The 23,143-nt window shown below is 41.3% G+C and overlaps 1 protein-coding gene across 1 annotated transcript; it reads right to left on the reverse strand.

Moving 5' to 3' along the window:
- Nucleotides 1–419: 419 nt before the first annotated feature.
- On the reverse strand, nucleotides 420–22,904 carry BDH2 (3-hydroxybutyrate dehydrogenase 2). Its single transcript, XM_003796332.3, has 10 exons — nucleotides 22,844–22,904; nucleotides 18,980–19,071; nucleotides 18,058–18,136; nucleotides 15,460–15,556; nucleotides 13,965–14,073; nucleotides 8,493–8,553; nucleotides 7,251–7,364; nucleotides 4,400–4,458; nucleotides 3,241–3,333; nucleotides 420–745 (listed from the first exon to the last, which is right to left on the reverse strand). Exons 2-10 carry the CDS (start codon nucleotides 19,049–19,051, stop codon nucleotides 692–694), a joined length of 738 nt encoding a protein of 245 aa, XP_003796380.1. The 5' UTR covers nucleotides 19,052–19,071; nucleotides 22,844–22,904; the 3' UTR covers nucleotides 420–691.
- Between the last annotated feature and the right edge of the window lie 239 nt (nucleotides 22,905–23,143).

Consider the following 23,143-nt stretch of genomic DNA (forward strand, 5'->3'; position numbering starts at 1 on the left):
GCATTCTTTTTTCCTTCAAATCCACATTTTAACTTTATATGCTGCTATGGACTGAATGTTTGTATACCTCCCATTTCCCAAATTCGTATGTTGAAACCTTAACACCCAATGTGATAGTGTACATGTGTTAGGAGGTAGGACCTTTGGGAGTTAACAATTAGGTTGTGAGGGTGCAGCCCTCATAAATGGGATTAGCATCCTTATAAACAGATACACCTATCTCTCTGCTCTTGCTGTGTCAGGACACTGCAAAATGACTGTCCGCAAACCAGGAAGTGGGCCCTCACCAAACACTGTATCTGTTAGCTCCTTGATCTTACATTTTTTAGCCTCCAGACTGTGACAAATAAATGTGTGATGTTAAAGCCAGGCAATCTATGGCAATTTGTTACAGCAGCCCTAACTCACTAACATAGATACTTACAAATTGAGGTGTATTTTAAAAACTGTGCTCTTGCAAGGCGTTCAGTGTTTTTTAATTTCATTTACTTACAATGATTTCAGAAGATATTACAAAGACATTAATATAATTAAAGAATCAGACTTTTGTGAACAATGACATCATTAAAACAAGCTTGTTTTCGTTAACATGTCTAGATGAAGAAAGAGATGATCAATCAGTTTTCTTCATAACCAGGTTCACCATGGATTGGAAGGGTCTACCTTCCTTCCCACCAAGAAATTGCTGAAATCATAAGCTCCAGCTTCCATCAATGATGACAGGGTTCCCAGTTACATAGGCAGACTGCGGTGACAAATACAAGGAGACAGAACAATTAACCAGGTATGACGCAGGCTGTGCTTCCTGAGTTTTCCTATAATTAAGATAACTAAACAATTTTCTCTTGTTTTTCTTAAGAAATGAATTTAGAAAAATCTAAATTAAAGTTTAGATGATTTAGATGTTGAACATCTGAATGTTGTGACCCAGAGCTAAGTGGCCATTGGCTGGTGTCTGAGCAGGTATCACAGTCTAAGCAGGGTCTGTTAGGACTGTTCTCAGAATCACAAAACTAAGGAGTAGTGATGTATAGCCATTCCCCAAATTAGGATAAAAGTACAGGCTAAAATAGCACATTTCAGTTTGAAACTCAGAACTATTCAAAACTAGCTGAATTTTGTTCCACCATTAAACTTTGAACATAAATGTGTCGGTCATGTTAATGACTGAACAGATTTTTTAAAAAAGGTATGTTATATTTAGTTGATAGATATACATAGGGAATTTCAGGAGCTAAAGCATACTAAATGTGTTTTTAAAATTTACATGAATAATAATGATAATTATCATCTATTCAGCTATGAAAAAATATTCTATACTAGTTTCAGACACCCAAATCTGTATAAAATATATATAATATATAATATTTTATGTAATATTTACAATCTTTTCTATAATATTTTATTTATTACTTTCATACAATTAAGAGATTTATGAAAGTAATTACTCTTTTAGTCCCCATGGGTTTTTCATTTTCCAAAGAATTACAGCTGATCCTTTTGGTAGAAGTTTAAAAATATTCTAACTGAAAATGAATAAAGAAGACTCAAATTTGTGTTCGTAGTTCTAAATTCATCTAAAATCTAAAATAATCAAAGAAGGAGGAAAAGACATCATAAAATGAGTACAAAAGTTTTAAAAGTTCAACATGTAAAAGCTGATAATACACAGTAGATAAACTAGGAGGCTGTCACTTTACCAAAGAAAGAACCCAAGTCCTCCAAGTTCTTTTAAAAGATAAGCTCTTGGCTCGGCGCCTGTAGCTCAAGTGGCTAGCGTGCCAGCCACTTACGCCAGAGCTGGCAGGTTCGAATCCAGCCCCGGCCTGCCAAACAACAACGACGACTACAACCAAAAAAATAGCTGGGTGTTGTAGTGGGTGCCTGTAGTCCCAGCTACTTTGGAGGCTGACGCAAGAGAATCACTTAAGCCCAAGAGTTTGAGGTTGCTGTGAGCTGTGACACCACAGCACTCCACCCAGAGCAACAGCTTGAGACTCTGCCTCAAAAAAAAAAAAAAAAAGACAAGCTCTCTGTTACACATCTGACTCCTCTTGGCTCCTCTAAAAATCCAAAGGTCCCTTTGTTGCACATTTCAAGCCAGGACATTTCCAAATATTTGGTGACCTAAACTCTGGCTAAGCAAGGGTAATTTAGCTTATCAGCAGTGCCCCAAATCAAATGAGCTCTTCTGAAGGTATGAATTCAGAGAAATCATAAAGGTTAATGTGCTTTTCCATCAGTAATTTATCCAGCTGTTAACGACTGTTGTTAATACAGGGTGCCTCAAAAGTCAGCAGACATAGGGAAAATGGGAAATGGTAGCTAACTATACTTTTATTTATAAAATATTCATTACAAAATTCCAAGACAGCTGCTGTTATGCAATTTTTCCTACATAGGGAGACGTTTGGAACGCCCTGTAATTCTGAGAAGTAACTGCGGTGTGACTCAGACAGTGCATCCCCTGTATCTGTCACATTCACTTGCCACCTGGTGTGGTGCACGAGCGAGCAGTAACATACCCCTCACTCTTACCTACTGCCCTTTCCTTCTTTCTGTTCAGACATTATAGTTCCCTGATTATGGAGTATTCCAAGACATAAAACAGAGGAGGATGTTCTGTGCTCCGCACTTTATAAACAGTCCTTGCCTTCGGTTCTGTGCCACTTAAGAATGTACAATGGACATTAAGGAAGCAAATGGTTACTAAGCAATGCAAAGTGGAAGAGACAGAATGAGGAATTTCCACAGATGACAGATGAGAATAGAAAAAAAGGAGCCAGTGAAATTCTCCCAAATAAGTCACTGGTAAAACTAAAGACATCACATGCCAACTCTGTGTCCCCTGGACACAGTTATATTTGCTTAACCCTCTCCCCATTTTACCTCTTGTAATCCTGGAGGTTCAGTGGTTTGAATTCTATTTAATCAGGGTTTCTCCAGTTGTAATTTTTGAAAGTAACTATCTCTCAGAAAATTGAGAACTTTAATGTTTGCAGTCCTTCATTTTGTTTGCTACAAGATTTCATGACATGTAAGACTAAATGAGGAAGAATCTGGCTCAGATCAAAGTGGCCTTTCTATCGGCAAACTGAATCAGAACTTATCCCTATTTTATAAATGTAGCATCTTAGCATATATATGCCATAAACTCTCTAAAACGAAATTATTTTGATGAGCAAATTGTAGCCAAATGAGATTGAGGATAACGAACTCCTTGGGGAGAATAGTGCTTACTTCATCAGAAGCCAAATACACACACAGCATGGCTACTTCCTCCGCAGTGGCAAATCTTCCCGTCTTTTGTCTCTTCAGGAAGTCCTTCTGTGCCTGTGATCAAAGACCATACCAAACATCAGTGATGGCGCTGCCATATGTGTTCACCTGTGCCTCCTTCTGGGCGTCCAAAGCAAGAGGAACCACTGGCTTATTGCCCAAACAAACCATCAATCAGGGTTATGGTCACTCAAAATAGTTTGCCCCAACATAAACTATTAGTAAAATGCACTAATATTGTGACAGGTCAAGGTGATATTACTTCCTGCTATTAAAGACGAGGGCATTTTGTTTTCATTTTTAAAAATCGTGGCAAAATATATGTAACATAAAATTTACCATAATGTAATATAATCTAATTAGATTACCAAAATCTAATGTAAGTGTGGAGTTCAATAGAGTTTAAACACATTACATTGGGTGGCACCTGTAGCTCAGTGGGTAGGGCGCCGGCCCCATACACCAAGGCTAGTGGGTTGGAAACCTGCCTGGGCCTTGGGCAGCGCCTGTGGCCCAGTGAGTAGGGTGCTGGCTCCATATACCAAGGGTGATGGGTTCAAACCCGGCCCCAGCCAAACTGCAACAAAAAAATAGCCAGGTTATTGCCTGTAGTCCCAGGTACTTGGAAGGCTGAGGCAAGAGAATCACCTAAGCCCAAGAGCTGGAGGTTGCTGTGAGCTATGAGGCTACAGTATTCTACCAAGGGTGACAACAACAAAAACAAAATAGATGGGCGGCAGGCGCCTGTAGTCCCAGCTACTTGGGAGGCTGAGGCAAGAGAATTGCTTAAGCCCAGGAGTTTGAGGTTGCTGTGAGCTGTGACACCACGGCACTCTACCCAGGGAGACAGCTTGAGACTCTGTCTCAAACAAACAAACAAACGAACAAAAAAAACCCACATTACATTGTTGTGCCACCACCACCACTGTCTCCAGAATTCTCTTCATCTTGCAAAACTGAAACTCTACACTCATTAAGCAAGAACTCCCTGTTTTCCCCTCCCCTAACCCCTGGCAACAACCATTCTACTTTCTGTCTCTATACATTTATCTGTTGTATATAAGGAAGGCGGTATTTTTTTAACCGAAAAGTTTAAACACATTTAAAATGCTAGATGTACCTCTTCAGGATTTAGTCTGACTTGTATTCTTTCTTGCAGAGATGGGGTATCAACTGTTCCTAAATCAAAGGGGGACATTCAGCTTGGTTATTTACTTAAACTGAAAAAGAAATTAATAATCAAACTTTCCACTTCCTTTTTATGTAACGATCAGTGAAATCCTTCTCCTTGACTTAAAATGATCATTTTACCTTTGTCTGCCTGACATCTTATTTAATACGCTTGTAACTTCCTTAACATTTCTATGATTTTTAACAACCCTGACTACGAATTTTTTGTGATATGATATGAGGGTGAATCATCCCACATTCTGAAGGATAAATATTTTCATCCCATTGCATTTATATGATGCTTTATGGATTTTGAGCACTTTTCGATGTATTATCTCAGCCAATCCTTATAACCCTGAGGTATAGATAAAATCATACAAGCACTTTACCAGTACAAAACTATTCTCTGCTTTGAGATTTACTATGGGGATCCTTGGAGACAATTCCATGGCTGCCACGGTCCTCTGTAATTTCTATGCTTCTAAATTTTCCTCATCACCTCTTGCCTATTTTCACTGGGTTCAAATTCCTATTTTTAACCTTGGTTTCAAGTTCTTAATCAAAAAAAAGATTTAAGTTGTTTAACAAAGAAAAATAAGAACAATGTTAACATTTTTAAAAATTCCATTTAGTTCTTATTCCTCTAGAGCTAGTTCCCCAGACTTTTTTGTTAATTCGTATAATACATGCATTCTCTGTAGAGGTCCTTTTTGTCAGATTGAATAGTACTATGAAGAATCATGAGCTCTCTGAGACCCTCAGCTTCTTCTTTACATCATGTCTGAGTGTGTCACTTCTGATCTTTACTCAGAAATCATTTCTTAACTTTAGCATCATTTGTCATTTTTCTGGAGAAGCTGGGAATCTTTAATCAGTAGACCCCACTCCTTTTCGGAGCCCCTTCTTTAGGTTACCTCTCTCTTCTCACATTTTACTATAAGCAGGCAGCACTTTCAACCTGGGTGGAAAATGCCTTAGCTAGATCAGCAAGGTCACGAGGAACACTTTCTGTCTTTCCATCCCTTCCGGCAACAATGTTGATAACCTCTCTGAAACTACATAACAAAGATCCCTTTTTATCCAGTTTCCGATACTATTTTCACCACCTCCCTCATCAACAGCCTCCTTAATGTCCCAAATATTACCAGCAATGTGCACTCTGAGCTTTCACTAACTCTGTCCCGCATCCCTACAGTTTTCACAGCATCCTCCCACTGAGGTAAATGAGCATCATATTTTGTGTATGGCTGGTACTCATGTCTATTCAACGAAAACCATAGAGCGAGCTCATGCCCTTAGAGGACCTCCACTGTCCCTGGACTCTGCTGTGTCCATGGCACAGACCGCCAGACCCTGCCATAGTCTACATAAATCTGGTTGAAGATTCCTGACTGTACGATCATCAGCGCCATCCCAGACATTTCTTACATTTTCTATAGTGACTGGTTCAGTGAGTCACAGACAGTTCCTTGTCCCATAGAATTTGCTAGCATATTTTCCAATCTTCTGATAAGTTCAGCTGCTGAAACAACCACATTTTCCAAATCAGTTTGCCATTTATTCCACTAGGTAAAGGGCACCAAGAATAGCTCGACTCAAGTATCAGGGTACATCTGTCCCAGTGAAATTCTCTCTCCTATATTCTCCTTTTTCTTAGTGTTACCTGTGTTTACTATTCCGACTCCAAGGAAAATAGAACATCTCAATCACTGAAATTCTGTAGGTTGCAGGATATTTAGTTTTCCCTCTTTCAGTTAGTGGTTTTCAGCCCAGGATTCAGTCACATCTCCTGCAGGACTTTCTAAATGACAGTTATCTCACCAACTCCTTCCCTGAACTCTGGCATGTCCTTCATGTTTGGAAAGGTCCCACAGGTAATTCTGAAGCGCTCCCCTCCACAACCTGCAATGTTAAGTTGTGAACTTCTGAGGGAAACCTGGATCCTGGATACGCAATGTTTCATTTCTTTTTGGAGGACATCAATAATCCTTATTAGGCACCTTATTTTCAGTTTAAATAGGTAGAACCATGTGTGCACCTACTTGGTTACTAAGAAATCACTGTAGACACACAAACAGTTACTGAAAAAAGGAAAGTTCTGCTTTTCTTCTTTCCTTTATATGAGGGATCAGAGGAATCAGGATTCCTTTTTGATAAAGAGCAAGACAACAAGTGTTTTGGCTTTGAGAGCCATTTGATCTGCCATTGTAGCATGAAAACAGTCACAGATAATACATAGCAAATTGGGTGCTAATGTGTTTCAATAAAACTTTATTTACACAACAGGCAGTAGCCCAGATTTGGCTGGTAGGTGATAGTTTGCTAACCCCCTTTTACAGCATAAAGGAAGGTCAATACTTTTTTTTTAATTTATGGGCCACCCCAGGTAATTTATGACTCTAGTAAATCCCTGTGTTCTGGGAAGCTCCCCTTGCTCTGTCCCTGCTGTCCCACCCAGTACGTCCACTTTTCACATTTCGCCTCACAAGGTGATCCCTAGTCTGCCTCCAGAACACCAGGCCCTGCCCAGTCATGTCTTTCAGCCACTTGATTCTGCACAGTCCTGCATACCTGAGTAGTAACCCTTCGTACCTGTGGCTCATTCCTCATGATTTAGCATGCCTTTCCCAACTTACAACTGCCCTGTTATATCTGATTGAACCCAGACCCTTTTTCTTTTGAACATTTCCCAATGACAGAAATACAATAAAATGTGGTGAACAAGCTTATGTAGCTATTTTTCAGAGTGGCAAACTCAATGTCAGAAAGGACGAGATCGTAGCCGATGGGGCCTGACTCACCTGGGCACACACAGTTGCACCTGATACCCTGCTGTATGAAATCTGCAGCCACAGACTTTGTGAGGCCAATCACAGCTGCCTTTGTTGTGCTGTACACACATCTGTTCTCAACTCCTGAGGGTGAAGGCAAGGTTCAATAATTGATGGAATCAAAAACATAGTTTTCTTTACGAAGTTAACACAAATAGCTTCCCCCAATAGACATTACAGGCTTCCTTCCAACTTCCCCTTTACAAAAATTGCTATCAGGTGTTCTCCTTTAATAAGGCCAGTTTCTGAATCTAGGAAGATAGTATCAGTATAGCACAACTTCATAGAGACTCGGGTGTTGAAATGCTGCACTTATGTAACAGCAGTAGCCTTAGTTTTTCATCTTCACTCAGTATAATCCCTAGGCAGATTCCAAAGGAAAGTAAGAATCAAGAACAAAACAATACAACAAAGGCCTGGGCCCTTCACCACATTCTTCCTTAGGCATGTTGAATGTGTACATCCTTGTAGTGAGAAGGACGGTCACCTCAGCAGCAATTTCATTTTAAACTCACAAATCCTTCTGTGCCAGTCTGTGCCATTATCTGCATTTTGCACTGCTATCTTGGTCTTTCAGCTTGATTTCTCCCTCATGGCCCAGATCAATTAATTGTCTTAGTAAAGCATTCCATAAACCCACAGGCAGTTATTTTTCCTGTTGGGACAGCTCCTTCGGCAAACCTCTGTTATGATACTATAGCACTACAGAAGTCTTAGTAAAGCATTCCATAAACCCACAGGCAGTTATTTTTCCTGTTGGGACAGCTCCTTCGGCAAACCTCTGTTATGATACTATAGCACTACAGAAGCACTACAGAAGCCTGCCTGGCTCCCCCTTGTGGACTGTGAATTCTTTGGTGGGTCTGGGTACATGATGGGTGCACAAAACATCATTTTTAACTAATTACATGACAAATGTTTTCTTCTCGAGTTCAATGTTCATTTTTATATCCGCTAGAAGGCATTAGAGAAGACAAAACCCCTGCAAATTTGTATTTCATTTTATCACCAGCTCACGTTTAAAATGAAAAGTCTAATGCCTAAAGAACTGAATAATTTTTTAAAAAGCAGTTTTGAAATTATGTGAGGATTTAATGATCTTTGCTATGCCTGTTCCCGAAACCCATAGCTTGTAACTGTGTGTGTGTGTATGTGTGTGAGAGAGAGAAGGAGAGAGAGAAGGTCACAATCCTCTAAGAAAAACAGACCTACCTTTGATGCTGGAAGCCACAGAGGACATGTTGATAATATTGCCAGATTTCTCAGCAAGCATCTGCCAAAACAAAACAAATACAAAAAAATCCCATTCTGCAGGGTATAAATACTACCTGGTTAAAAGATTTGCATTTGCATTTACTTACTGTTTGCAGAAACAATTAAATCATCTTCTTAGCTATTAATATTACATTCAGTTAAGCAGTCTTTCTTTTATTTTCTTTTTTCTTTGAGACAGAGTCTCACTTTGTCATCCTTGGTAGAGTGCTATGGTGTCATAGCTCACAGCAACCTCAAACTCTTGAGTTCAAGCGATCTTGCCTCAGTTTCCGGAGTAGCTAGGACTATAGGCACTCTCATCAATGCCTGGCTAGTTTTTCTATTTTTAGTAGAGACAGGGTCTTGCTCTTGCTCAGGCTGGTCTTGAACTCCTGAGCTCAAGTGATCCACCTGCATCAGCCTCCCAAAGTGCTAGGATTGCAGGTGTGAGCCACCACACCCAGCTCAGTTACTCAGTTAGGCAGTCTTGACAGTAAACCCACAACACCTCATTAACCGTTGCTAGGAATTGGTGGCTTGTGTACACACAAATTAGGTTTCCTGAGGGGATTACCATCTTCCCATGATGCAAGGGCATTAGCAAGACCAAGAATTAACTCTGAGCTAAATGAAATGGGAAAGAATGTTAATCGTTACTGTGTGTTCCAAATACTAGGAGACTATGTCTCCGTTCAACACGTATTTGTTGAATACCTACTGTGATCAGGTATTGGGCTAGGTCCAGGAGATTGAAAGATCAACGTCATAGTCCCAGCCTTCAGGGTGGCATATCCCCCATGCAGTGACAACAGAGCCCTCCACAGAGCTCCAAGAGGAGGGTAGGGCAAGAATAGACCAGTTCAGGCAAGGAGACACTGAGAGGGGACTTTCTGAAGAGGAACTATATGGGCTGACTTTTGAAAACTAGAGTACTAGTCAGAAAAATAAAGGGTGTTTTAAGCAGAGGGTGCCACATAAAAGCTTCATCAGGAACTGGAGGAGGGGCTGGGTCTGTCTGGAATGCAGGTATGAGAGGGAGGAAGCTGCAGGGGTCAACAGGGACTAAATTTAGGAACTTAGGTGTTACCCTGAAGGCAATGCAGTGACACTGAGGGTTTTAAAGCAGAGGAGGAGTGGCATGTTCCGATTTGGGGATTACAAAGCTTACTCCGGTGCCACACAGAGATTGGTGGAGGCTGATCCAGGATTCAGAAAAGGTGTGTGGACCCGCCAAACAACAATGACAGCTGCAACAAAAAATAGCCCGGCGTTGTGGCGGGCGCCTGTGGTCCCAGCTACTTGGGAGGCTGAGGCAGGAGACTCACTTGAGCCCAGGAGTTAGAGGTTGCTGTGAGCTGTAATGCCACGGCACTCTACCCAGGGGGACAGCTTGAGGCTCTGTCTCAAAAAAAAAAAAAAAAAAAGAAAGAAAGCAAAGCTGTAGAAATACTTGCGGGTACCAGAGGAGGATGGCAGTGTTTCCTAAAACTCCTCCTTCAGAATCTCCCCACTAACATGTAAATTTATAAAGAGGAGGGTGTTGGGCTGTTTGTCTTCCTAGACAGTATACACAGTAGGTAGTCAATACATTCTGATGAATTAGGATCTCCTGGGGTGCCGGTTTACAATGCAGATTGCTAGGCCCTGCCTGAGACCTAAAGGAATGCATAAGGAAAAAAGCTACTCTAGGCTCGGTGCCTGTAGCTCAGTGGTTAGGGCGCCGGCCATATACACCAGGGCTGGCGGGTTCAAACCTGGCCCAGACCTGCTAAACAATAACAACTGCAACAAAAAAATAGCTGAGCATTGTGGCGGGCACCTGTAGTCCCAGCTACATGGGAGGCTGAGGCAAAAGAATCACTTAAACCCAAGAGTTTGAGGTTGCTGTGAGCTGTGACACCATAGTACTCTCTACCAAGGGTGACATAGTAAGACTAAAAAAAAAAAAAAGCTACTCTGAATTACAAAGTTTTCAAATAAACTTGCCCCAATTATAATATGTATGTATGGCTTCAAGAATATAAATATATGCATATATTCAAGGGCACAGACACCCATGGATGTTTTGGAGGAAGAAACAGGAAGTTGAGAGAAATCCTGGCTACTGGGCACTAAGTTCTCAGCGCACCTGCTGACTGGGCAGGGGACCCAAACAATGAGTAGGAGGTGATGGAGGGCAGGAGAGCAGCGGAGAGTCTCAACAACTAGTGGGGGAAAGGAAAGACCACAAACGATAGAAGACAGGAGGAAAGCCAGGACGTGTTTGTGGTATGTGTTTAAAAATCAAGAAAATCAAGTCAAGAACAGGTTTCTAAAGAGAAGTCTCAACAGGCAGTGTAAAGGGTCTAGAGGGAAAACAACCCCCTCAGTTTTGTTGGGGTGAGTTTCTTTAGCAGAAACAGAGGTAACTCAAATGTGTAGGGGCTGTTTTTTTTTTGTTGTGGGTTTTGTTGTTATTTTTTCTTGAGACTGAATCTCACTCTGTCATCCTAGCTAGAGTGCCATGGCACTACATGGTGTAATGCTCTTCCTGGCTCCCCATGTGACAGCCCTATCTGGCAAGTATGACTATAAAGTGAAGTGTCTCATACATTATAACATTATATACGAACAATCTCCTGGAAACTTGGGTGGGGGCTAGAAAGGCCCCTTACAATCCCCCCTGCTGTTTGTAGATAGTCTAATTCTGACCCAGCCTTTCTGTCCCATTGGTCAGAGCTCAGCCATTAACCGTGGCAGAAACTGGCACATTGGATTTCTAATGGTTCAATGGTTGACCTCCACCTGGATCAACAACCTTGATTCATTTATTCATTCAAATGTTTGCTGAGCATTTCCATGTGCTGGGGACTCTCATAAGATACAGCAAGAAAAAAAAAAATACCAAGACAACAAATAAACAAATGCCAACAACAAAGAAGTCCCCAAATTCTTTACCCTAACAGGTTTTGTCTTCTAGTGGACCTTGGATTTTGCATTAACTTCACACATAATTTTCAACTCATTCTCCATCTTTTCACTGATCTTGCAGACTTGGAATGCTTTTCTGTGTATCTATCCTTGAACAAAAAATTTCCTACAAGTATGCCTATATTCTGACCACCTGACCTTTGAGATCTGTCTAGACTTCAAATCCTGGCTTCCCCTGGAAAGTTCTAACCTGGCATATGTGCGTCATAGTTAATGACACAGACAATCCTAGATAATTAGGGTTGGAAGTGATTGTGTAATCTATCACCTGCCCTTTCAATAGAAGAAATAGACACCGAAGGTGCCAGTGCCATCTCCCGGGTCACATGGCCAGTCAGGAGCAGAGCTCAGATTCTGTGTAAGGACTTCTGGTGACTGTGTCTGAGACCAGGAGTCAAGCTGGTCAGGTCACTTTAAACAAGTGGCACTGCCACTTTCTAATTCTACTCCCTAGTCACTAATATCCCTTGGGACTTTTAACAAATATAGTTGTTTGGCTCGAATGGATAATTGTTAAGATGTTTTAAATCATAGGCAAATTCACTAATTTGAAAATTAGTGTTCCTATATTTTAAAAGGTAACACAAGTTTAAATTTCACTCCACTGTACCTCACCCCTACCCTCTTATTTGTAATGCACTTCAGACATAAAGCGTGCTGGTTCTGCAAATGAGTCTTGTACACGTGCAACAGTCTCTCCTGCCATGACCTAAGTTTTCCACTTCTGCCGCAGCTTCTGCTCCACCACAATATCCTATGCTAAGGATCTGTTTTCAAAAAACACATTCAAGTTCCAAATAATACAGATTCTCATAAATGCCAAATAGGCAAAAAAGGCAACGTACACTTATAAAAAATTTGCTAGTTCAATTTTGTGGACCCACTGAGATCCCTTCTAGGCGCTAAGCAAGTAGATTTGGGGGAAAAATATCCTTCAGTACTAAGTTAGTTTCTCTAATTTTCCTGGATCCAATTTGACGTGAGGTTGAATATTCAGAGAAAAGCATCAGCCCTGCTGTGCCACTTTCTCCTGCTCTGTGTTGGACAGTATTCGGCACCGTCAGTCAGCTAACCTGGCTAGGATGGAAGGGAAAGATGATTCTTCTGCACTTCATTTGGGTTCAGTTTATAACTTTGAGCTGAGCCAGGGCTGTACTTAGTCAACCCCTTTAACTATCTGAGCCCAGGCTGCTGCTACAACCAGCTTCCAAGCTCAAAGTTGGCGATACATGTTTCCATATTTATACGCCCCAGAGCAAGGAACTAAACAAAACCTACATAGTGTTTTATACCAAAAGACACTTGTTTGTAAAATAAAATTAGAAACATTGAGGAGATGTGTGAAGGCTTGAGATTCAACAGAGGCACACTCAGGAGGGAGGCTCTCTTTAGGACACACTGGCTCTCACCTCTGTGGCTCAGCTAAAAACAAGAGTGAAAGGGGAAGCCTCAGCACACACTTCTGTGCCTACACCTTGAGATTCATGAAGGGGCAGAACTTTCAGGCTTCAAACCTTGGTTCTAACCACTGGCTAGTGTAACCTTGGGCAAGTTACCTAACCTCTCGGTTCATCTTTTGTACAGTGGGTGATAAAACAGTACCTACGTCATAGGATCAGTCCAGTCCTATGTGCCTCCTTGCTGGCCCTTTTGCCTGGAGCTCTCTCCCCAGGTATCTAAATGATCAGGTCCCTATCTTCATTTGAATCACTATGAAAATTTCACCTTACCCAGTGAGGTCCAATAGGGCCTCACTGATAACCTAGCTTCTTTTTCTTCATACTACTTATAAACACATATTATATGTCTATTTAATTACTTATTATTGTCTCTTACCCCCAATAAAGGGACTTCCCTTACAAAGGGACTTTGTTTAGTTCATTGATGTGTTTCCCACGTCCCACACAGAGCCTGGCATGTAGAAAGTGCTTAACAAAGATTCCCTGAATGCTGGGCGCCATGGCTCATGCCTGTAATCCCAGCACATTGCGAGGCTGAGACCAGAGGAACACTTGATCCCAGGAGTTTGAAACCAGACTGGATGACACAGCCAGACTATGTGTCTACAAAAACATAAGAAAAATTAGCTGGACATGTTGTTGCAAGCCTGTAGTACCAGTTACTTGGGAAGCTGTGGTAGAAGAATCCCTTTATAAGCCCAGGAGTTTAAAGATACAGTGACCTATGAAGATGCCATTGTAATCCAGTCTGGTGACTAGAGTAAGATTCTGTCTCCAAAAAACCAAAATAATATATATATATATGTGTGTGTGTGTGTGTGTGTATGTATATGTATGTGTGTGTGTATGTATATGTATATATGTGTGTATACATATATATTTCTTGAATGGATGAACTGGAAGGTTAAATGAACGCCTTGGTATGAATGTCCCATGTATATTTCTGGTGTCCAGCATGGAGCCCTAAGTGGAGCTCATGCCAGCAGTGGGGCTGTCTTACTTTAGGAAGGAAGGCCTTGATCATCAGGTACATGCTGCGCACGTTGAGGTTCATTGAGAAGTCCCAGTCTTTCTCTTCACAGTCTAGGATAGTTCCATGATGGACAAAACTGAAAATACAATTAAACGGGGGTGGGTGGGAGGGGATTACCATTAAAAATTTCCATTTCCTGATCACTTCAACTATCACTTATTAATTTAACCCAAGTCTCCCTTATCAAGACTTTTAAACAATTCAAACACAGTATTCCTTAATATTTTAGGTTAGTTAGAATCCCAACAACTTAGGTTAGAACATGGCATCTGAAAACAGCATCCCTCTTTTACAAGAAGGCAAGAATTTGGGGTCATCAAACATAGCAAGGTCTGTATCAACTGCATTGGAAACATCAACGCCAATGTCATTAAAAACAAACAACAAATACAGGAGAACAGGACATGGGCCTTACCTGACTCCTACTGCAAGAGCAACAGTGCCCTCAGGTGGCACAGATTTAGCATTCTGAAGGGAAATCAAAATTGCAAGGAAAACAAGCGTCTCACCATCTCCGAGCAGTGAAGAATTACGCAGTTCTAACACATGCGATGTTACATGAGCGATGTTAAGACTGAACCAAACAAACCTACAAAAAGACCTCTACTCTTTCAGTCACACTTTCTGAAGGAAGCTTCCTAAACATTGGAACCCTCTCGATTTGGTCCTCTGGACTAACTAGACGATGCAAGTAATTATAAAATATCGTTGGCTGTGGCTGCCATGCACCACAGTACCTCCAGCTCTACTGGAATGTCAGTTTGCTGGCAGCAGGATACACGTAATGTATTTCTATATCCCCTACACTGGTGAAAATTTAAAGGAAGCTCAAAAACTCACTTTGCTAACTTTTTTATGCCTCTGGGTATGTTCTTATATGAACATGGGCAAATTACTTATAAAATAGATCATCAGAAATTACTGCTTTAATTTAATTTCCATACACGTAACACATGATCCAGCTTTGTATCAGTACCGATTGTCTTGAGTAGACCTCAACTGCCCTAGGTCATTTCAACCTCTGTAGTTGTCTTAATTGCTGAATTTATATGTAATGAAAATGTTGCCTTGCCAGATGCAGTGACTCACACCAGTAATCCTAGCACTCTGGGAGGCTGAGGTGGGTAGATTGCCTGAGCTCATGAGATAGAGCGAGACCCCATATCTGAAAATAGCCAGGCATTGTGGCTGGTGCCTGAGGCGGAGGCAAGAGAATCACTTAAGCCCCAAGAGTTGGAGGTTGCTGTGAACTATGATACCACAGAACTCTACCCGGGTGACAAAGTGAGACTGGGTCTCAAAAAAAAAAAAAAAAAAAAATGCTGCCTAAAATCTAGCCCTGTTTCCCAAGGAATATGCCATGGTTCACAATGAATGATTTTGCCATATGATCAAAATTCTTTTAATAAAATTCCTAGAAAATTTTGTATAAGGAAAGTAAAATTAAAAAGTTACAAATTACCCAGCAACATTGAAGAGAACATCGAGTCTCTCAATTTCATTGGCGAACTGTTCAATCTGTTTCTTCTTTGTGACATCCAAGACCCGAATTTGAATACCTAAAAAAATAAAAACGAAGACATTACTTACCTATAACCATAACAAACGTTTAGCTTTGGAGATTGGCTATTCTGAAGTCTGCAATGTGAAGACTGCAGCATCCAGTTAGGCTTCATAGGATTGTTGACCTAATTACTAGGGTCTCATTATAAACTTAAACCCCATCTGCACCTCCCCATAACACACCGTCCCTCTTCCTCTGTGTCCAAGTGGAGTAATGAGGGGCTTTTCCAAACGATGACCCTACAGTGAGGTCTGACTGACCTGCAGTGAAAGTGCCCCAGTAAGCCAGGAGGAGCACCTGAGAGTGGGCCTGCCCGGTGTAGCCCTCCCCTGCCCCAGAGACTGAGCTGCTGGTACCTGCACAGCACGCTGAATTCTGTCTGAGTGAGGGGCGGGAGAGGGCAGGGGCCGTGGATATAAGAGTGTTTCTATTTGTGAGCTTCCCCTTCATGCCATTTCTGTTAATTATTAGAAAGGACTCTGAGAGTCAAGGTATCAGCACGTATTTCAGGACTAAATTTACATTGCAAGGAGAACTGAGGGGGTCAGGAGAGGGGATAACACTTGACGGCTAGACGCAAGAGATCCGCACGGAGCCTGAGAGATTCACGCTATACTAGTTACTACAACACCCTGAATGTTCTCTAGTAAAAGCAGCATTTTAAAAAAAAATATGGTCTATTTATTAATACTTTTGAACATAGAAAAAAAAGATTAATAAAGAAAGGGAAGACTGAAATTCTGTTTCAGAAACACCTTTTTACCTTTGCACTTTCCTAGTATAGCAGCTTTACTTTGATTTGTTGAAATTAGAACTTAACATATTCTTTTCTTTTTTAAATCAGCCAGAAGCCCCAGTGAGAACTGGACTTGTGACCCCTGTTTACAAGACCAGTGCTCTAACCACTGAATTATGGAGCCCAGCACTTGACATGTTCTAATTCAGATAACTCCTCAAGGAACTTAGTTGTGTTTGATTACATAACCTGCCCTATTTGGCTGGAACAATGATCTCCCAAATGGGAGATCTCTGTTTTCTTTCACAGTAACTGTAACTGAAGTCCTTTGATGTGAGAGTCAGGTTCTGGGTGGTGCACACCTGAATAATTCGGGTAATCTTAGAGTTTCTCATCAACATGTGTGATTTTAGGGCTGAGCTGTCTCCAGCATGGCAGCTACTAGACACTCGTGGCATCAAACATGTGAAAAACAGCTAGTGTGACCCGGAACATGCTGTTCATGTAAACACACATGAATTTTAAAGATTTAGTATGAAAATGTTGGAATGCTGGTCAAAGGTACTATCTTGTAGTTATGAGTAAGTTCTGAAGACCTAATGTACATCTGTACTAGTTACTAAATTATTAATTGCAGCAGAGTAACCATAGTTAATAATAATGTATTATATGCTTGAAATTTAATAAGATAGTAAATGTTAAATATTCTCACCAGACTCACACACATACACATGTGTGCACACACACAAAGGTAACTACTTGAGGTGGTGGATGTATTAATTAGCTTGACCGTGACAATCAATTTATAGTAAATGTCAAAACAGCCTGTTATGTTCCCTGAATATATGCAATTTTTGTCAATTATACTGCTATACAGCTGAAGAGAAAATTGATGATGGAAGCTTATAATAACATTCTAATTTTTAAATAAAAAAAAGTATAAAAAAGAATATAAAATATTCTATTCATAATTATTTATACTCAGTGCACTTTGAGATGATACTATAAGGTATATTTAGATGAAATAAAATACATTATGAAAATCGATTCTAACTTTTTTCTTTTTACTTCTTTAATGTGGCTACTAGAAAATGTAAAATTATATATTGGCTCACATCACACTGTTATTGGACCGTACTACCCTAGGGGCAGGCACAGAAGTGAAAAGTTGTTACTGACAGTTAACAAAACCATTGTTAAATTTTCACATGTAACTCTGTAATTAAGAATGGAATCCCTCAACATGCTGACTAAATAAAAAAAATTCAGTACACATTTTCAACGTTTTTAATGCGTTTAAGTTCATAGATTTTTATCTGTAGGTTCACAGAATAGAGATCTGATATCAAGAGAGCTGGACTATAAAGAGAGAAGGCCCATGGAGCTAAGCGGCTAATTTTCTTTCAGCACATCAGTATCATTCTTTTTTTTTTTTTGAGACAGAGCCTCAAGCTGTCGCCTTGGGTAGAGTGCTGTGGCATCATAGCTCACAGCAACCTCCAACTCTTGGGCTCAAGCAAGTCTCCTGCCTCCGCCTCCCAAGTAGCTGGGACCACAGGCGCCCACCACAACTCCCGGCTATTTTTTTGGTTGCAGCCATCATTGTTGTTTGGTGGGCCCAGGCTGGATTCAAACCCGCCAGCTCAGGTGTATGTGGCGGGCGCCTTAGCCACTTGAGCCGCAGTGCCGAGCCCAAGTATCATTCTTTTATAATACCTTGCAGATTCCGGATCCCAAGATCAAGCTGCTAAGTTGCTTACCCGGGTACTTTTCCAGCTCCTGAAGTTTGGACTCATTGATATCTGTGGCTATGACTCTGGCACCTTCTCTTGCAAAAGCCTGGTGAACACGAAGTACAAATAAATCCTTTGTTTATTTATTAAACTGCCGTCATGAATGGCAAGCCATCTGGCCCCTTGTCGTATTATCTTATTTCTCTTTTATCTTACTTCCATTGTTGTCATCCCTATAAAATGGGGGGAATTTCAAACTATCTAGGGTCACCCCCTTCTCCATGGTTACTACTGTTATTTATCAAATTAGAACAAGGTGACATACATTGTGCTTATCATCTGAATTTGTCCCTTTAATACCAAACAAAATTGTGATTTTACAAGTCACTGCTATGCTGGGATAAAAGACTACATGCCATTTCTGGGCAAGTGACTGACCTCCAAATAGTAAGGAAAAATTCTTTTCCTCTTAAGAATACACTAGTGTTTTCGTAAATGTCAAACTGTAGCTTTCCATTATACTTAAGGTGTATCATTAGCTCAAGAGGGAGGATAAGGTGGGAAAGTTGATATAAATCAGGAGACAAAGGCAATCCAACCATCTTAAAACTCTGGCGTCTATATGTCAGTTGACATAATATCAGAACGCGTGCACCCCTGAAAAGCCCCTGCAGATTTATTATGATGAAATAACGAAGCTGAGGCAGAATTAAGTTTCTCAGAGTCAAAGGTGATCACTGATGTCACATAATAAACACGTGAAGCATTCATTCCTTCTTCTGCCTGGGGTCAGGAATATTGACTTACTTATTTATTTTGTAACTTAATACAACAAAAGCAAAAAAGTAAAAAAAAAAAAAAAAAAAAAGCAGAACAGAATTAAATAACCCTGGCATAAGCCCACATAATTCAATACCTCAAAAGTTAAGGACCAAAGATAGTAACTTACTAAGGCAGTTGCGCGGCCGATCCCCTGAGCAGCAGCCGTCAGGACAATGACTTTCCCATCAAGTCGACCCATAATGAAACCTGTAATTTAATCTAAAAACACAGGACTTTAAGCAGGTGTCCGCAAACTATGGCCCGTGGGCCACATGCAGCCCGCCTAGGACATTTATCCAGCCCGGCGGATGTTATAACTGCCGCTGCCTGTCCTGCTTAGCAGCCAACTCGTCCCGGGGACTGCAGTCTGGCCCTCCAACAGTTTGAGGGACAGTGAACTTGCTCCCTGTTTAAAAAGTTTGAGGACCCCTGCTTTAAGGGGTTACACTGTAGCACATGGTCCCGTGCAAGCAGTAACAGCTGGAATGAACAGTTCCGTGGGCTCCTTTAAGAACTTGAAGGCACTGTCTCTGGGCAAGTAGTCCCATCATCTAAACTCTCCATGAGGCTCGGCACCCATAGCTCAGTGCTTAGGGCACAGGCCACATTTGCTGGGGCTGGGTTGGAACTGGGCCACAGCCTGCTACAAACAACAATGACAATGATAACAAAAAGACAGCCGGACATAGTGACAGGCGCCTGTAGTCCCAGCTACTTGGGAGGCTGAGGCAAGAGAATTGCTTAAGCCGAAGAGTTTGAGGTTGCTGTGAGCTGTGATGCAATGGCACTCTACTGAGGGAGACATTGTGAGACTCTGTCTCAAAAATAAATAAATGAATAAATAAATAAAAATAAACTCTCCAAGAATTCTGATTGTTACTCTTGATACCTATCTAAGTAGATCTAGTAAGTAGATCTTACTCTAGTACTTACCTAATAGTGGGTACCTTAGTGTAACCCACTGAAATGACAGCCATTGGACTTTAGCTCAACTTTTGCTTCCTTCAGTACCCAGAGAGGACAGCTTCTGCCATTGAGACTGTGCTCATTCCCACCACCATTCTCCCCACCGCCCCTACACACATTACTATGGCATTGTTTGTGTCCTTAATACTCAGGGTTGTGTCTTGATTAATCTGGAAACTTCTGTTGAGGTTTGCACTATCAATGCCTTATGCTTTTTCCTTACCTCTTGAAAAGACTTATCGATGGCTTCAGCAATTCATTGAACAAAGGTATGGAAAATCAAATTGAGTCCAATACCCTCATGTTACAATTGAGGAAACTTCTTGCACCTGCCCAAGATCACAGAGCCAGGCGGCGGCAAAGCCAGAAGTAAACTTGGACTTGCTTAGTCTTGCTGTGTGAACAATGCTGCTGATCTCTTTTAAAGCTTAAACATGCAGTGGTAACACTTTAACAAACATTGTCATTAATTTCCAAAAGAGGGAGGTTGAGAAACTTGACCCAGAGGAAATTTGATATGCATCAGGTATTTGGCCAATGCTTGAATTGTACAGGTGTCCCAAAGGTTGCCCATAACATTGCCATACATACAGAAAAGGAGAAATTGTAGCTAAATGTACCTTTATATAAAAAAGTTCAGTATAAAATTTTACAAAGACAGAGCCAACACATAGAAAATATTTTGTAAATATTTTGTACTGAAAGTTTTGTAAATAAAGGTACATTTAGTTATAATTTTCCATTTTCCCTATTTTTTGGTGACTTTATGGACAAACTTTGGGTCACTTTGTAGATCAAAGGAAGAGAAAAATGGCCAGTGATATAGCTGGGACTGGGGAGTAGTCAAATGACATTAAATGAGCCCGTCTTCAGGAACACAGTCTCCCTTTCTTGCAGTGCTCTGTCTGTCCTCAGCGTGCACCTCTGACCTTTACACCAGGTCCCAAAGTGGCTACTGTGTCCTCAGCATTATACTGCATTCTAGGCAAAAAGAAAAGGATGAGCAAAAGCCAAAGCCTTTCAGAGAGGGCTCACTCTTCTATTCAAAAAGGAAGCCCTCCCAGAAAGTCTTACCTACACTGCATTGCTCACCTCTGCCACCTGACCACCTCCAGCAGCAAGGGAGGCAAGGCCAGGCTTGACCAGTGAAAGGCGGGGGTGGGGGTGGGGTAAAGTGAGCTGGACAGTGTTGGTAGCACATCTGGCATAACCATCACTCCGCCCGATTACCTGTCCACTTGCCCGATAAAGTACGTTATGCTAGCTTTGCCTGGAGGGCTCAGATCATCTTGCCCTTCCTTTTGAAATTTATCTCTGTTCTCTTCAGCTGTATTTTCTTTTAATTTTAGCAGTCTGAGGAATGTGAGATATAAGATCTAAACTTTTTTTTTTTTTATTAGTTTGGTGTTTTTTTTTTTTTTTTTTTTCTGAGACAAGGTCTCATACTTTTGCCCAGCTGGAGTGCAGTGGTGTCCTCACAGCTCACAGCAATCTCAAACTCCTGGGCTCAGGGGACCTCCCATCTGAGCCTGCCAAAGCGCTGGAATTACAAGTGTGGGCCACTGAGCTTAGGCACCCTCCACCCCTGACCCTCCCATTTTCCTTTTTCTTTTCCTTTTGTTTTTCTTTAATTCTTTTTCCTATACCCAATGTGCTCGTCCCTTTTAACATCCACACTTTAGTCTAAGCTCCACCATACCAAGGGGCTGATTACTCCTGTAGGCAACAGGGTTTGAAGATATTATGGAAAGAACCAGCCAGGATCTGACAGCTGTTGCTGCACTGCCGAGTTTATGTGGAGGCCACTTTCCCAGGTGCCGTTCTGAGCCAGATTTTGCCCATGGCTACTAAGGCCCACCCACTTCTGGGGGATGCAGAGCTCCCTCCCCACAGCTGACTTCAACTGGAGAGGCCCCGGACCACCTTGCTGAAGGGGCCCTGAAAGCACAGCAGTGTGCCCCATTTCCACCCACCTGACTTCCTTCTCTTCCTCCCTTGCCTGAGGATTTGAAAGGAGGTCCGCTCTCACAACCTTAACTACTTCCTTCCTCATTTTCTCTCACACCAGTATTTCCCCTAAGAAAATTCTGTGTATGTTGGCTTCTGTCATCAGAGTCTGTTTCCCACAGGACCAGACTAACACAGCCACCTTATAAGCCTAAGCTCCAGGGACCAGCTTACAACTCACTGATGTTCCCCAATTATGTTCGCATTTGTTAGGCGATGGGGAAACTGAGCTTTCACAGTGCTTGACCTACTTTGAGGCAATGAACTTTCAGTGATTTTCCCCCCCTCTTCTTAGAGATAAAATTTCACTTTACATGTAAAAAGAGTTAAGAGGACAATTCAAAATATTCTTTAGAAATAGACTCCAATCATCTTTACCCTCCCCTAATCCTGAGCATAGTATATTGAAAGCTGTTATTTTACAACACTGTTGCGTGATAGTGACATGTGGCACTGCAGAGGCTCATGTCAAAGGTTTAGTCAGGAATCTTTGACTCCCCAAAGAAGCACTTACTGAACAACTGCCGAAGCACAAAGCAACCTTTTTGTTCACTCTGAAACCTTAGCTGGTCTCTTTCTGGAATCAGATTTTAAGACCAAAGTCTTAACACTAGCTAAACTGCATTCTCAAACTAAAACAAATTTCTTTGGAAAAATGAGAGCAAACTATTTGAAAAGGTAAAATGTGGCAACTTTCAATAAATCCATGGCATTCTTAATACTGTAATCAGCAAGTTTTGATTTGCAGAGATACCAAAAGAGCACATTCAGGAGCTTGAAATGTTTTCATAAACCAGGAAGAAAAATGTTGGGACGGATACTGTAAAAATCTTCTTTTCTTTAGCAAAAAAACTTATAAATAAACCAGAGTTTCAAACTCCTTCAAAATCCAACTTTATCCTGATTTAACAACTAAAACTAATCCTGAAATAGGCAAAGTGCATAACAAAGCAACACCTGAAATTAACCTCCCACCCTCAGTCCAAAGTTTCATTTAAAAACTATTAGGAAATCTTACTTTAAAGCAGAGAGGGGATGGCGTCTCCCAGAGCTTCCAAACTTGTGCTCCTAGGGCAGAAGCAAGTCAAGTGCTTAAAATTCACTCTGGGATTTGTAGTCCGGGCTTCTCAGTCTCGCCTGTCGAACACTTTCTGGATGTACGTGCTGCCATCTAGTGGAGCTCGCGCAGAACTAACTCGGGGTAGAAGGCGAATGTGGAAAAGTACAACTTGCTTGGGACAGGGAAATCATTTCCTTTCCTTCAGCCCGTGTCTCTGTCATTTGTTCGTGCCTACTCTGTGCAAGATTTAATAAGCTG

Source organism: Otolemur garnettii, unplaced genomic scaffold (assembly GCF_000181295.1).
Source record: "Otolemur garnettii isolate 467f Iridium unplaced genomic scaffold, OtoGar3 scaffold00103, whole genome shotgun sequence".
Lineage (NCBI taxonomy): Eukaryota > Metazoa > Chordata > Mammalia > Primates > Galagidae > Otolemur > Otolemur garnettii.